We start from the raw sequence: 16,177 nt of genomic DNA on the forward strand, positions 1-16,177 counted from the left end.
TTTTATATTTTCCTGGTAACTTGGTTTCACCTAAAGCTTGTTCAAGTTACTTTTCTCTGTATATTTTACTTTTTTGTTAAAATATTAGGATATGAACTCAGAAGAGTAGATTTTGATTTTAGGCTATGGAGCTGAAAATCCAGACCAGCTTCCAGTGGCTGCAATAATGTTCGCACAGATTTACATGCTGCAACAGAATAGAAAGTGGCCTTCAGGCTCTACCCAACAGCTTCCCTGTTTATAATCGTCTAAATATTATTGCCCATGAAATTCTAACAGTTTTGTTTCTTTGGCTTTTTTTTTTTTTTCTACTATTTTTTTAATATGCAGAATGCAAAAGCTATTTGTCTTTTGAACAACAGTATTTTTGCTGACTCTCTTTTGCAAGCCAATAAGTGAAAGATATTTCATGAGGATGAAGGGACAAATCAAATACGGGGAAAATGTCAATGTAACCCTACCTGTGAAATAACAAAATATGCTTATACATTAAGTAATCTGTGTTTAGATTGGTGTTTCTGTCTAAACAGATTGCACTGATTGAAGTATTCCCCTGCAGTTAAAATCCTCAAAATATAATGAATGTAAGGCCCAGAAAAAAAAAACAAGATAAAGTGACACGTAAAGTAACAAATTTGAGTTCTGTCAACTGATCACATACAGGAACTAGTTGCATGCAAGTAAACATATCTAAAGGCCTTACTAGAAGAACAAAGTGGACAGCATGGTAGACTGTATCTAAGATCTTATGAATAGACTGTTAATAATTTCAGAAGTGAACTTGCTGACATGCATGTTACACGTGCAGCTAAACAAATGTTTTCTGCACTTATCAAGTACCAACTACCCAGAGCTGACTAAAAAGAAAGTTAATTTTTTTATGATAACATGAATAAATTTTAAAAATTACACTCTTGTTTATAGGGCAGTAAAGTAGCATCAATACATGCAAAGAACAGGAAATGAGAGGAAGAAAATGAAGAAAGGGTTCCTCATTAGAAAACTTAGAGAAAAAAAGATTCAAAAGTGTGCGACTTTCCAAAATGACATCAGGAACTTAATTTTCAATAAGTACTGAGTTCCAGCCCTCTCTGAAATTCTTCTCACATTGTTCATGTTGAACAGCCTAAAACTACAAGCTACAAAATCAACTTGTAACTTTGAAGGCTTTGATGGTGAAGTTATTTTAGAAGAAGAGCTGAATATCACAGGTCAAGGAAAAGAATCACATTTTGAGGTATGACTGGCAAAGGGCAGGCAAAAGGAGCTGTTCCTTTTTCCTTTTTTTTTTTTTTTTTGCACAGGGATAATTTTCTATGAATTATTGTGGAAATATGGCACAAGGTAACAGAAATTGAATCTTCAGAAAAGGACAAGGAAGAAAATATGAAATACAAAAAATAGACTATATTAAAAAAGATACATAAAAACTAAAAGACAGTAAAACCTTGAATAAAAGTCTAAATGATGCAGCAATTGCTTCAGATATGTATTGCAATAAAGAACAGATGACTGAAGAAAATATTAGGTAAATTTAAATAAAAATATTTCTTACAATGGCAAAACTCAAAGAGAATTGACCAAAGCCAGTGTGATACAGCTTTTAGCCTCATTTTATGGAGGATTACTTATTACATACAATTATACTTTCTACAGAAAGCATCAGAAAACATCTGTGGAAAATGAGAAGCTACATACCAAATAGTCTGTTATTTACCTCTTCATAAACTGCCATATCTAATCATTCTTCTTTTAAATGCTTATGTTCTCCTGAATAGCAGTTCAGTGAGAATCTTATATAACTTACAAGTTATTACTAAAAGCAGTACAGCAGCGCTACTGAGAAATGTGCAATTTTAAAAGATGTTAGAATTACATTTCTTGCACAGAGATTTAAGATATAGCTTGAAAATTGCATTCTTTGCCAAAAAACATACATGTTTTAGTTAGATGGCAACTCTCACTAGTGGGATTAAGTGCACATAATGCTAGAAGCAAAACGCAAGTCTGGACTCATAAAGTGCGTGAACATCAGTGCTGTCATTTTGTTACTGCCTCCTTCCCTTTGCCTTACAGCTGCATAGAGATCGCCTCCATTTATTTTTGCGGGGTTTTTCTCTTCTTTAAGCACATCCTCCTGTGATCCTTCACTCAGCCTGCAAATATTACCTTGCAACTTTCCTTGTGTTCATTTCCGTACTTTTTACTTTGCTGCTCAAAGTATTTTGAGTGCCCTTGCTACCCACAGTGTGCTGTGCATCCCAGTATCCAGTCAGACTCTCTCCAGGGGATTCACTGGTGCGGATCTAGTATAAGAACTAATAGCCTCAAAAATAATCAACTACTAACAAAAAAGAGAACTCTCTGAGGCAGCACCATCCCCTGAAATTTCATTGGGACTCCTTGTGTGTGTGTTTTAGTATAGACTACAGACTGCTTAGGGCAAGAATTAAGTAATTTATGACATAATTAAGAAATAACGTCATTATACTAATTCATTCTTCAAAGAGATATCCTGAGATAATGGTGCATATCGCACACCTAAATCTGCAAACAAATCTGCTATCTATCAAAACAGGTAACTGTCAGGTAAGGTAGCTGCGCCCTGCTCTGAGCACAGGTCACTCAGTAAGCTGGTCCACCCACGTTGCGCCTTCACAAAAGCAGTTTCAAGCATCACATTCATTTACAAGCGTTTAAAGTCATCCAGTTGGCACTTCTTTAAACATCTGTAGCAACCATTTTCATCAAATACAGGGTGCAGCAAGCAGAGGCTTTTGAAGTTAGCAGGGACGTGCTGCAGTGCTCCCTCCTGCAACTGCTGGGGAAGGGGCCCTGGGAAACCAGAGGCCTCCACTAAGACAGAGCTGCAGAGGACGAGCACTGCCACCCTGGCACAGTCACCAGGGGAAGGAGCTGCAGCAGGAGAACAGTCCACGTAGCATCAGGGAGGACAGAGATGGACAAGGCTGTCTCAGGACAAGGCAGAGGGCCACCAAGTTGATCAGAGACTGGAGCACTTGCCCTGTGAGTAGAGGCTGAGGGTTTGTTCAAACTGGAGAAGAGAGGGCTTTGGGGCAGGGCTCTAGCAGCAGCCTCACAGTATCTGCAAGGTGCTCACTGAGAAGATGGGGCCAGGCTCTTCCCAGCAATACAGAGCAGGAGAGAGACAATGAGCATAAATTGAATTGAGGAGGTTTGACTGGATACAAGGAAAAAAAAATCTGCACTATAAGGGTGACTAAATACTGGAACAGGTCACCCAAGAAGTTGGGCAATCTTTGTTCTTAGAGGTTTTTAAAATATGACTGGGCAAAGCCCTAAGAAATCTGATCTGAATTCAGAGTGGATCCTATTTTAAACAGGAGGTTGGACTAGAGACTTCTGAGTTCCCCCTACAAACTGAATGTTTCTGTTGTTAGCACTTCACCTTGGATCAGGAGTTTGCTTTGGAAATGGATCTGATGCTCCCCACTTCAGCTCACACCACAAAGTCATCTCAGAATGCACAAAAATAATCTTTTGGAAATGAAATTAACCCAAGAGATGTGCTTTCACCACTAATGAGCATTTTTTCATTGAAACAAGCCAGAGATGGCTCAAAGTACTGCCTTCCTCTGAAACATGTACTGTGGATGCTATCTCCTCAATATTTTGTTTTGCAGTTACCCTTCTGTTGTGCCACACTAAGTGCTAAGGGAAACAGTCGCTTTAATGGTTTATGTTTCTTTATTTCAACAGCTGAAAAGCAACAGTGAGGGTTAAGACCTGACTTTTCAGCTTTTTAATGCCAAGGATCCTAGTCCAAGGATAGAAATACATATTACCTGCCCATAAGCAGAATTTTTCAAGACTTAGCCTATATGTTCTTCTAAGTAGGAACATGCAGCTCTTATTATAGACAGTTTTATAGCTATGCTCACTCACTAGACCTGTGCAGAAGTCTTTTTGCACTTCTTCACAGTTCCTGTGTATTCTGAAGTCAGATCAATGTATAAGGTAGTATTTTGCTCACCTCAGGTCCATATTTGAGGATTCTAAATCGGAGAGGTGAGTAAAGCAATGCGAAGTACAGGAGACACTAAAGAAGTCACACGGCAAACAAATAACCTCTTATTTCTTAAACTTTTTTGGTGCACTGACACATAATGGGAATAGTTTGATAAACAATAGTAATTTGAGAAGTCAGGTTATGAGATTTTAATTGAAAATATTGGTCTACCCCACTGATTTCTCAACTGACATGCTAGTATAAGAGTGTTTTCTAACTTTCTGAACAAGAGATCATATAGCACCTGCAAAAATCTTTATAATAAGAAAATGCTGGTAACTGTCATGAAAGTCACCTTTGTCCATGCGAGGAATGATTTAACCCCTTTCAACACAGGAACACTGCTTCCTTCGCAGTTATTTTCAACGTACAACCTAATCATGCAGACAGAAAACCTCCCATGCATCTCAAGTGCTTTTATTGTACAAACTGCTAGGCACTCAGGTTGATTGGATCGTGCTTATGGAACTTATTAAGCTGTAATAAAGACAAGGATCTGGCCACCAGCATTTCCTGAACATGGAGCTTCATAAGCCCTCAGGAGTGAATGATCAGCAGACTGCAAGCTGTGCAGGAGACTGCCCTTCACCTTATCAAGCCAGATGCTTTACAGAAGTGCAAAGCATCTGGATAAGGAACACAGGAGAACACCACTTCACCAGCCACAGCTTTTTTTTCATTTGAAGATATTACAAGATTTCTGAGCCCACATCAGAAAACCATATAAGCCAATGCAAAGAATATTTCCATATTAAAAAAAACAAACAACAAAAAAGGGCATTTAATATTTCTAACATTAATCTTAACTTCCAAAAATAAAGGCACTGAGTCCTCAAAAAGATCCCATCTGGATTTACTGTGATTTGGATCAGACTGCATCTGCTGTCACTTCATGGAAAAACCTAGCTGGTCAGTTGACTGTCACATCTGTTTTACGGCTTCCCTCCTCCAAGAAAGTTTAAGATAAAGCTCTTCCTCACTCAGCAGCTTACCAATGGCCTTTGTGTAATGCCTGGCTCCAAGCAACAGCTCCGGAGCCCTGTACCAGAATGTCACCACAACTGGGTCCAAGTCTGCCAGTGGCTTCAAAGGTGAGTTGAACAACCTGGCAAAACCCATATCAGCTGGGAAAAGAAGAAAAAAAAGAAAGAACATTTAAAGAATTGGGCATAAATTACACATTGTACTTTAAGAGCTTTGCCAAAAAGCTCAGAAACACTAAAACTTAAAAATTGTCATCTCTTAAGTAACAGACAAGTTACTCATAAATATACTTATCCTCATATAAGCCTAAACAACTTTGATATGACTATGAAGGATGTCATTTGAATACGTGTTTTCATCATGGAATGTTTTGAAGAGTTTGTTTTTTCTGTCTCTCACTGAAGATGCAGTATTTCTAATTACTTCTTAGTTGTGCTATGAAATTTTCTTAAAAGATTTACCTATTTTGACTCTTCCTCTTTCTGGACCTTCACCCATTACCAGAATGTTTGCTGGTTTCTGGAAAACAAAGAGCATAATACTCAGTTGACCAACCTTTGATGATTTTCTTCAAGAATAATAAAAATACAGACATTTATTTTATATGAATGAACATTTCTATAAATATTTTTAGAAATCTAGAACTACTGTACATTTATGCTTTGTTGGCATGTGCACTTTATTCCTAGTCCATGACTTCACAGTAAGGAGAACTGCAAAGTATTTTGACATTTCATAGTAAGAACTGCAATCTTAATTTTAATTTACACTCCCATTTTTACCAAAATGGTCATGTTGTTCATTGATGAGACTTACTTCTTAAAAGATATATATATATATATAAATACACACACATATATATATACAGATTATTTTTAAAATAAGCAACTATATATATATACATGCACACCAGGCTACAGGTTATTGCACAGATCAGTGCTCTGGCAAGAAGCACTTTTGCCATGTAGCTCTTTTTAAATGATGCCAAGACTTGGTAAGAAGAGCTAAAACTTACTGTTATTATCATAATATAGAGCAGGATTTTTAAAACCATGGGTTTTTTTAAGTGTATGAATGGTAACAATTACGTTGGCAAAAGCACTTTCCTCCCACCCAAAGTAAGCTGATTTCATGCCAAGAGAGTTTACCTTAAAATGGGAATACATTCAGGTACATCCGCAAACTTTTTACAGTACAGACAGAACCTTTACAGGCAGAGCAAAATCTTCAGAGGTGCTTTATGCGACATTTGTGAGCACTGTGCAAAATTGGCACATGATGGCACCACAACTGTTCTACACTTAGGACTTAGATTTCCTCAGGCACCAATAGCCATTCCCTAGAAGCTTTTACCCTATTGTGTTAGCTGTAAAAAAGTCAACATGGGAAGATTGAAAACATTAAATTATTTGAATAACAACATCTATGAAGAACTTGCAAAGCAGTGTTTTGAAAGGTTTTCATTCAAGCATTAATTATATTTAAATATGCAACTTAAAATTGTTATTTCTACAAAAGCTCTGGTTGAGCAGGATTTGTCCAAGTATCAGAAAGGAAGATGCAGAAAGCTGACACTGGAATCTCAACTTCTCATTTCCTAAAACTTTCCATTATTTACCCAAAATGCAACTTACAACCTACGGATATTAATTTGATTCAAACTGCAGACAGTGATTACATTAAAAAAAAATCAACTAAAACAAAAACTAAAATAAATGCTATTTCAGGCTATTCCTTCTCATCTGGCTCCAGAAGGTACTTCTCCCTGGCAGGAGGTATTAATTATTCCCCGGCACATTTTTGGAACCATTTAAGAGGAAAAACACACTCCGCTTGAAGAAGGCAATAGCTATTTTAATCAACAGCAAGTTATTGGTTATAGTTAATATTTTAATAGTTAATAGCTTTTAACTATTAAAAAACCATTGTTGTTTAGCACCTCCATTCTCTAAGTCAACGAGCACCGACAAAGCAACGATCACCGAGAAATCAGCTGACATTGGTAAATTGATACCAGCATCAACATTAAAAGGTAAGGACTTTTGTAACATGATCCAGAGTAAAATCTCGCCAGCAAATCTAGGAGAGATTAAGCTGATGCTTATACTTAACGATAATGAAATTAACATTCAAAGGCGACTGGATTAAAACACTGGTTTTAGATTTCTAGCAGTGGCTTGTATGGGTGTAAGTTGGATATTCGGGAGAACTGAACAATCCTCTGCTGCATATTTGGAATATGAAGCCAGGCAGCAAGGAAAGCAAGCAAGCTGCTACTGCGCTTGACCTCTGCTAGGTATCAAATAGCTAAAATAGCCCCAGCCAGAATGCCAGCTACAAGAATTACTCCTGCCTGGAAACCTCAACTGAGAGTTGAGCACAAACTAAAAACACCTCAATGGACCTTTAGATTCGGGACTGAATTTTGGGCAGCAGGGAATGTATTTGTCAAGTGAACAGAGCTGATAAAAATATAGGTACTGCACCGATTTCTGTGTTAGAAGAATTACACTGTAAGGGAGAAATTGTGTGTAATATCAGGAGAAGTGATAAAACTTAATCACTAAGTGGATTCAACAGGATTCCCAAAATTGGACACATCTCAGGCTCATATTTTAATCTATAATATTAGAAGACTCTTCAAGCAGCAGTTTCTTCATAGCAAGAACCACTATCTCATCTGCTGGCACAAGCTGCAATGTTCATACAAGTTCTCTAAGCTAGAATTGGTGAAAGCAAATGACTCATCAGTTTGCTTATTTTTCACCCAAACACTTTCGAAGCGCTCTTGCTCCTTCTGACACTTCAACCTGTTGTAAGACTCCAGTGACAGGGGACAAGGTGCCCGCTGGTAGATAAATTCTGCCCACCACGGCACTCATGAATCTGTCCAAGGGAAAGGGAGGAGAGAGAAGGAAAACGGGGAAGGAGGAAGCTGAACTGTGGACTCCTCTGTGTGAGGAGCTACTTGCTTTCCAGCAGCTTCTCCCAGCGGAGATCTCAGGTCAGGAGGGGAACAGGGGTGAACTTGTTCGCAGTTCCCACATGAGCAAGTCAGCTGCTTGGGTATGGTTAGTAAAAGGCAGATGTTTTCTGGGTTCCTTTTGCTAATCGGAGCTATTCTCATCAAAAGGGCATTTCGGCATACGCTGAACAGGACAAAGAGTGACACTAACTTGATGGGACATATCTTTCCAAGAGGACACACCAGACAGCCAAATCCTGGGCTTTTAGTCAAAGTAAAGAGGCTCAAAAGAGCTTAAAGAGCAGGGCAGGGATTTTGTGGCTGTTTGAGGCAATTCTGGCCTGGGAAGTGAAGCTCCTCACCCTGGGTATGACGATGGGAGCCAGGCTGGGAGCTCCCCAGCCAGACGGGCTCCCTGGTGCCGCTTCACGTGGGCCCAGTGCGAAGCAGCAGAGCTGCATGCACTCCCCAATGGAGAAAGGGCTACACATGATCTCAGAGGGCCAGTCAATTTCCAAGTCCTTCAGTAACGAACGTTTCCATCGTGACGCGAGAGAGAAGGCTGCTAAAGGAAACACAAATAACTCGGGCTTTTGGGAGAAGAGGGAGTGTGTTAGCCCAGTCTCTGGATGTGCTGAGTGCCAAAACAGAGAAATTTCATTTTAGGTGAGGAAAACACAGAAGGCCCAGGCAGCTAGGAGATACAAATCTGACACATACTTTGAATAAATCACAGTCCTTCCCTGAAAGGGCAGAATTTTGCCCAAAAACAGTTTGAGAAGCGCTGCTTACAGAACAGAAATTATTACAACTCCTTGGGCAAGGCTGAGGTGGTTCCCACCACGACACCCTTCCAAACCCACGACAACATCCCAATTAACACACTTGCTGCTTCTCCAAAGCGCTGCAAATGTGGCAGGCAGGCGGCCCCAAGGCCGTGCCGATCCGGGCCGCCGGCGCGCCCATCGCTATGGAAACCCCCGGAACCGCCAGCGCCGCAGGAGCGCTCCACGTCGGCTGCAGAAACGAGCACAGAAATCCCTGCTGAGAAACGCGGCCGCGATCTGGTCGCCTGAAGAGCAAACGCGAAGAGAACAAGGTCAAGAGCAACAAACAAGCAGAGCGAAAATCCCAAAGGGCCATGGAAGGGGGATGCAGACGACAAGGTCGTTCAATGGGTTCCTTAAAAGCAGTAAGGACAGTGTTTACTTTCCCGTATCAGTGGGAATAAAGCGAATAACAGATCTTGGTGGGAGAGGAACAAAAACCTTGGCTAACAACTACCATCTACGGTCTTGAAAGAGCACGCCAGGTCAAAACAGGAACAAGAGCCTAACAATAGATGGCAATTCTTTAGCTTTAGGAGTTATTGTTGCTATCTCCTGAGGTACAGTGGTGACATAATTCTTCAGAGATCTGGTGCAGAATTGCGTTCCTCTGAGAAAGCCTCCGTAGGGACCTGCCTCTTTCCACGCGTCGTTCTTCATTGTTTGCTCCGAGCAAACGCGCTTCCCTGCTGGAGCGCGGCACCGCGCACGGGACGACTCAAGGGCTCCTGCTGCGAAGGACAGAAAAAGCCCTTTTCTACAGGGCTCTCCCCACAAATAAAGAAACTGCTATACAATGAGATCTTTTCAAATTTCAGTTTGTATACAGTATAAAAAGTGGCTTCATCTTAGTGCATTTTAGCTTTTCGTACACTGGTCCCCAAATCATGAAGTCTCCAAATTGGTAGGTCCACTCAAAGAACAGTGAACCCTAAAGTTCAAGATTAAGTGAGAGCTGCAGATTTTTTTTTACACATTTGTAAAAAAAAGTTTTTCTCCCACCTGCAGGAAAGGGCATGCTCTGATTACACAGCATCACTGCTGACATGGGTTTTGTCAGCTGAATTATCCTTACCTTTTCTTTACTGGCAATTTCACTGCATTTCTGTTTAGATCTGTAAACCATACAGTTTTCTCATACCTCCACTCCGCTGAAATGACTGACCTTGCAAAGCAGTATCATTAACAAACCTCATCAAGATATTTTTCATTTCATTCAAATCAATAAGGCATCTACAGATGTTATCATGTTGAGCAAGGGTGGATAGAAAATTGACCACTACAACACATTAGCTAAAAAGGCAGCAAAACTACAAAGAATGTCAAATGCTTGAAATACAAGAGCATTTAAATGAAACAGGTTCAAATCTAAACAGAAGGAAAAAATAGAAGTAACCAAATCAAGAATGACAATAGAGGAAAGAAATAATACCAGAGAAAGCATTTAAAACTGAATTAAAATATAGAAAAAGCTAAATTCAAATACCAGTAAGCAATAAAAATGAAAATACAAGCAAATGTGGACACATTAATTTTTACAGCTAAGTGTTGGCATATTTCAATTTTAAAAACTATCAAAGTCCTTTTTATTTGATAATCATCAGCGGAAGATCTGTGACTATAAAAAATCCTAGCATTTTGCAAACTATAAAGCTACATGCTATAAAGCTACATGCTTAAAAAGAATCTTTGAAATAAACTTAAGGCTATCTAGCCGATAGAAACACCAAAGATGTGCCGCAGGCTTCAATATAGACTGATTTAAACCAATCCAGGATTCCTCGTGCAAAGTTTTTCTTTCCCATGGTAAAAATACATTTTGGGATCACATTTGGGAACACATGCCTGAGTCTGGCCTTCTAGATCAACTATTTTATCTCAAATATGTATTTCCAGTGTTAAATGTATAGCTCTGTAGTCATTCAGTTATATTTAGCTCCAGAGATTCCTTCCAGCCCAAACTGTTGTATGCACCTGATTCTCCAGGTAACTATCCACAGAGAATCTTACAATCCAAAACAGGAAGAACAGAGATATCTATCTAGGTGAAGGCCAGTATTACAAGTTTTAGTGTAAAACATCCAGTCAAAGTAAAAATCATTAAGGCAGAAAGTTTAACAAAGGTGAGGACCTGAACTAAAATTTATTGAACTTGTCAAAATCAGTCATATTGAAATACTATTTTTGGCATTTCCTTTTGATGCAGTATTATCTACTGTGAAAAATGAACTTGAAACAAACATCATCCATGACGACGAGAAATGAAGATGATTAAGGGACTGGAGCATCTAAAGACTAAGCGAGCTGGGCCTGTTTAGCCTGGAGAAGAGAATACTGAGAGGGGATCTGATCAATATGTACGAATACCTGAGAGGAGAATGTAAAGAGGATGAGGCCAAACTCTTCTTGGTGGTGCTCAGTGACAGGACAAGGGGTAATGAGTACAAGTTAAAACACAGGAAGTTCTATCTCCAACTGAGGAAGAACTTCTTTCCTGTGAGGGTGACAGATCCCTCTCTGCCCAGAGAGCAGAATATCCTTCTCTGGAGATATTCGAAACTCGACTGGATGCCGCCCTGTGCCACGTGCTCTAGGTGTCCCTGCTGGAGCAGGGAGGTTGAACTAGATGATCTCTGGAGGTCCCTTCCAACCTCAACCATTCTGTGATCATACATGGCCATGTTATACATTTGACTGCCTAAAGCCTTTTTCTTTTTTTAATGAATCACATATAACATACCTATACTATTTAGCTAGTATATTCTGTTCCAGTTGTGATGCCTTGAATTACTCTACTATAGAAGCATCCTTGCAATAATGAAGTCAGTGGGTCAGGTAAAGAACTCATTTTTCAGTTGTGTTTCATTTTTCATAGGTAAATGTTCTCTTGAGAGCTAATTAAGCATACACCTCAACTGACATTAATTCTTTACATTCATTCCCCTCACTAGCACTACTCAGAAATGTCAAGAACGGCCACATGCCTTATACGAATTCTTTCTTCAAATTGAATGGAAACAATGTTTTCACAAGTAGTTGCTAGAAAAGACAAATTAATCTATAAATCCAAGGTGTTTGTTCAGTGTTGAAACAGGAGAAGACTATTCATCAAACTCTACTCCCTGGCTAATGAATGAATGAGACACTTAAAGATGTATGTTAAGGAAAATGGATTGTGAGTGCAAAGGGCATATGAAATAAGGATAAGGATATAAGAGAAGAATTAATTTGAGCTGCGTAAGAGTTCAGAAATAAAACAGTCTTCTTCCTTTCACACTCCATTTCTTTGAAGTTTTTTTTGGCTGATAGAGCATTAAATGACTGCAAGATGAATATCGAAACTCCAGATGACTTGGGACACTGGGCATTGCTTTTATTATAAGTAACATTCACACTGTATTCGTATACTAGTGGTTTCACCCCAATCAATGACAATACAGTTCAAGTGAAAAAGAATGAAAAAAATGTACATTAGGAGAATGCCAAAACATTTCACACAATTAAATTTTATGTTGCTATGCAACATTATCCAAAGCATTCTCCCAGTGCGTGTTCTGCAACAGCAGATTTGAACTTAAAATATTACATGCAACCTTGGGAAGGACGAAGAAGGGGGAAGACAGATGAAAACAAAGGGAAAATATGATTATAAATTATAAATGAAAGATAAAATGTCATAAAGCAAATGCTTAAATAGTGTGCTGCATTCACATTGTCTCTGCGTTTTTCAATATATTACAGCTTGTTCCAGCAAAATTCCTGCAAAGCTACATGGCAACCACTTAGGGACGGATCTTGCCCAGGCCCTTGGGCAGCACGGAGCACTGCATGGGACACGATTGCTCAACCTCTGCTACCCCAAGCAAGGTAGATTCACAGGCCTCTGTGCACGGAAACAGAATAAAGACTTACCTCAAAAGGGATATTGCAAAGAGGAAAGGAAAAAAGAAAATTTTACTTCATGTAAGTACAGTCATATGCTAGTGCATGATACTTCAGCAAAGCCACCTCTATGCACCTCTGCCATTATGTCTTTATTGATACTCTTCCCACATGATCTTAATTCAGAAAAACTGCCCAAAGGCAAATAGACTGAGAGGATACTCACATGCATGAATTTGGATTTACAGACAGCAACAAAACACCATTTTCTTCGCCTTAAAATCAGAAGCTGAGAAACAGCAAATCTGACACAATACTAATATAAGGAAGACTTCAACTTCGTTAAGCTTGAGATTAAAATTTAACAGATGGAAATGAGATGATGTGATTTACACCTTCCTCACTACTGGAAGTATTTGCTTATTTGCATTATTTTGGATTTGTTACAATGCCTTGAAAATTGGATACCGTAAATAGTATGTCTGATAAGACTTCAGGTTATGGCAATAAATTCCACTACTGACAAATTCTTTTTTTTTTTTTTTTTTAAAAAAAAACAATATTCTAACTGTTCTTCCTGGTTTAGTAGGATTATTAAGACAAAAAGATTAAGTTTCTATCCAGACAACATACAAATGCCTGAAAAGTATGAACATAAAACATTATTAATTGTGTTTCAAAAAGTATCTTAGACAGTAAAACTCCAATAGCTCAGTCCTCTGGGAGCCTAGCAGAGTCCAAGAATAACAAAGCTTTTCTTACTGCCATAAATAATATAGTACCGAACAAATAGATATAGATGCAACCCATTTCATCACAAGCCTGCTTCTGCCTGCATAGCTTAAACTGGCTGAATTAGGTCAAAATATTAAAAGTCCTTCAATGGAAAATTTCCAAAGAGAAAAAGAATAGGAAAAAGTAGCCTGACTATTTCTAGAGATGCTTCCTCCATCTTGAGAGGGTCGTAAGTATCCCTTTTTGCCTACACATGGACTTGGGAATATAGCTTAAAGGTCTCTTAACTACAGAATATATATAGATATAAATATATAATATATGTATGTGTGTGTGTACTTTTTAAAGGACAGAAACTTTATGAAAAGATTTAGAAAAACAATAAATATTTGAATTTTTACAGGATTTTAATAATCAAATGTTTATGCCTAATAATACTTCGTATTGTTAATTTAACTCTTTTTAAGAGTTTATTACATACATATTTTGTCACAACAAGCTACATTATTTATCCACTTTTTATTACATACTGTTTTCCTATACGCACAATCTCAAGGAACTCTTCCAAAAAACATTCTCACACAGACTGGCACGCTAAAGAGAACTATGATGCAGGCCCACCTCCCTCCAACCCTTTTCTTCTTCAGCAACTTGAAGAAATAGACTCAAGAGTTACAAGATTTTCTACTTCTGAAGCTGGAGAGAGATTTCTTCATTACCTGCCACTCATTCCCACAAATATCTATGCAAATGAGATTGAGAAATAAAAATAACGTAGTACATCTGCTTGTGTTTATGTTAATTACAACTTCACTATGTTTTTCGGAAAAAGTACCCTTTACACATGCATTTCCTGCACAATTCCAAGGAATACTGTGATGCCTTTCTGCTAACTTTTTACATAAGTGCTAAAGAAAACAGGCCAATGTCTGTCTGAAATTCACTTTTTATAGTATTCTTTCTGCAGTAAGAGCTCTGGTCTAGCCTGCCTAGATATGATTGAAGAGTAAAAGACCTCGGGGTTTAAAATCAGAACAGATTCAGATTTATGAGTCTTGAATCAGTTCAAACCTTCCTAGAAGAGACAATTCTTCAGAAAAAAATAAAGCTCAGCTATGTTTCATGAGATTTTCCTCCCATTAAAGATAATTTTCTAATAGACCAGGCAGGAACAGTCTTGGCACAAATGAGGGAAAGAGCAAAAAGATGTTAGCAGAAGGAAAAGTGGCTGCCACCACACACGCAGCTGGTGCAGACTACAGAGCAAAGAATACAAGTGGGAGGGGAAAAATGGCTTGGGACACTGAGATTGAAATGGCAAAGTTGACTTGGGCAGGGAGGGAAAAGAAATTTGTCTAAAGCTAAGAGTTGATAAATCGATTAAAAAGTTATCGAGACTGCAAATTAGCTTTTCAACTGTCAAACTTTTTCCACAGCTATTTGGTTACCATAACCAAAATAACTAAGTATTACCCAAGATAACTGAGTTTTCCAATGTTGGTAAAGAGAAATGGTTTTGTTTCAGATCGCATAGTATTTATACAGCTAGATGAACACCGATTTTTCTAATTTAGTTATTTATTTTTTTAACGTAACACAGCTCTCACTTCGCAGATTGGCAAGGCTGATTTGTGTTTTAGCATCAACGGTGAGTGTCATATAAGGTGGAAACAACAGCTGAAAAGGCCTTACATGTACTGGGATCTTCAGCATAAGAAGTATCTTCCTTACCCATAACTGCTTCTATGTTTTCCAGATTTAAACTCAAAACAAAACAATACAAAACAAAAACTAACAAAAACAACCAACCAAAAACACTCTCTCAGTTTGTACTGCACTTACTGTATATCCTTATCCACAAAAGACAGGATTTTGCAGCTCTTCATTTCAAACCAGTGCCTCTAAAATCTCTTCTAGATAAACTTGAGTAAAGTTTCAAAATAAAAACCCTTGTAAGAAATGCGCATTTCCTAAAACCGTTCGCTTGAGCAACTGCATGCAACAGTCTAATGTTTTTCAGCAGCATAAACGGGGTGTAAAGGCCATATTTTTAAATGGTGCAAATATACATTCATTAAACAGTCATAATTACATTTTTAGGGTTTTCTAGAGGCATTTTCATGGGTCAAATACTCCTTTTTCAATTGCCTACAAAATTCATAGTTTGATGAACAAAGTACTTGGCCAAAGTGCCTCAGCCAACACATGGGTAGCTGCCATGGGCACACTTCTACTGTGCAGTAAACTCTGGACACCTTACTCCTTTTCAAGAAGAAATGAAGGTATATTTATTTGCCACAGGATACCAGTGGTAAAAGCGTGTCTGCAGCCAGAAGAGCTAAAAGGTGTCAAGTTCATCTGCTCCTTTATCCTCACTATCAAGTTCCCCAAGAAAAGGCAGAGAAATTTCATTCACAAGCCTCCGATGAAGTGAGTCTTTACTTTCAGAAACTCTATGTATATGATGACCACCTTTTAGCAGAGCAGGGGAGAAATCTCTGTAGAGAACATTAATGACTTACGAGGATGCCTCTGATTTCTTATTGTGCTTAGAGATTCGACGTAAGACTGATGCAATGGCATTTGGTCATATCCATGGTTATTCCACTAAGGCTTGCATAATATTTAGGGCAGCTTCCCAGCCTTCAAAGGTAAAATAACCCAGGTAAGAAAGAAAAGTGTTTGTACTGAGGTTGCTTGACAGAGTGAAGACTATTGCTTACTAGTAAGCTA

General features: G+C 38.5%; 1 protein-coding gene across 1 annotated transcript in view; it reads right to left on the reverse strand.

Moving 5' to 3' along the window:
- The window catches only part of CDK19 (cyclin dependent kinase 19), a 112,274-nt gene that overhangs the window by 25,603 nt on the left and 70,494 nt on the right, over positions 1–16,177 (reverse strand). Inside the window, exons 5-6 of the mRNA XM_088522452.1 lie at positions 5,497–5,554; positions 5,044–5,175 (exon numbers count right to left, since the gene is read on the reverse strand). Coding sequence (XP_088378578.1) covers positions 5,044–5,175; positions 5,497–5,554 — 190 coding nt within the window. The remainder of the gene's footprint in view (positions 1–5,043; positions 5,176–5,496; positions 5,555–16,177) is intronic.

The sequence above is a fragment of the Tinamus guttatus genome, unplaced genomic scaffold (assembly GCF_059628265.1).
Source record: "Tinamus guttatus ecotype Peru unplaced genomic scaffold, ASM5962826v1 Tinamus_guttatus_pri_ptg000010l, whole genome shotgun sequence".
In the NCBI taxonomy this organism is placed as follows: Eukaryota; Metazoa; Chordata; class Aves; order Tinamiformes; family Tinamidae; genus Tinamus; species Tinamus guttatus.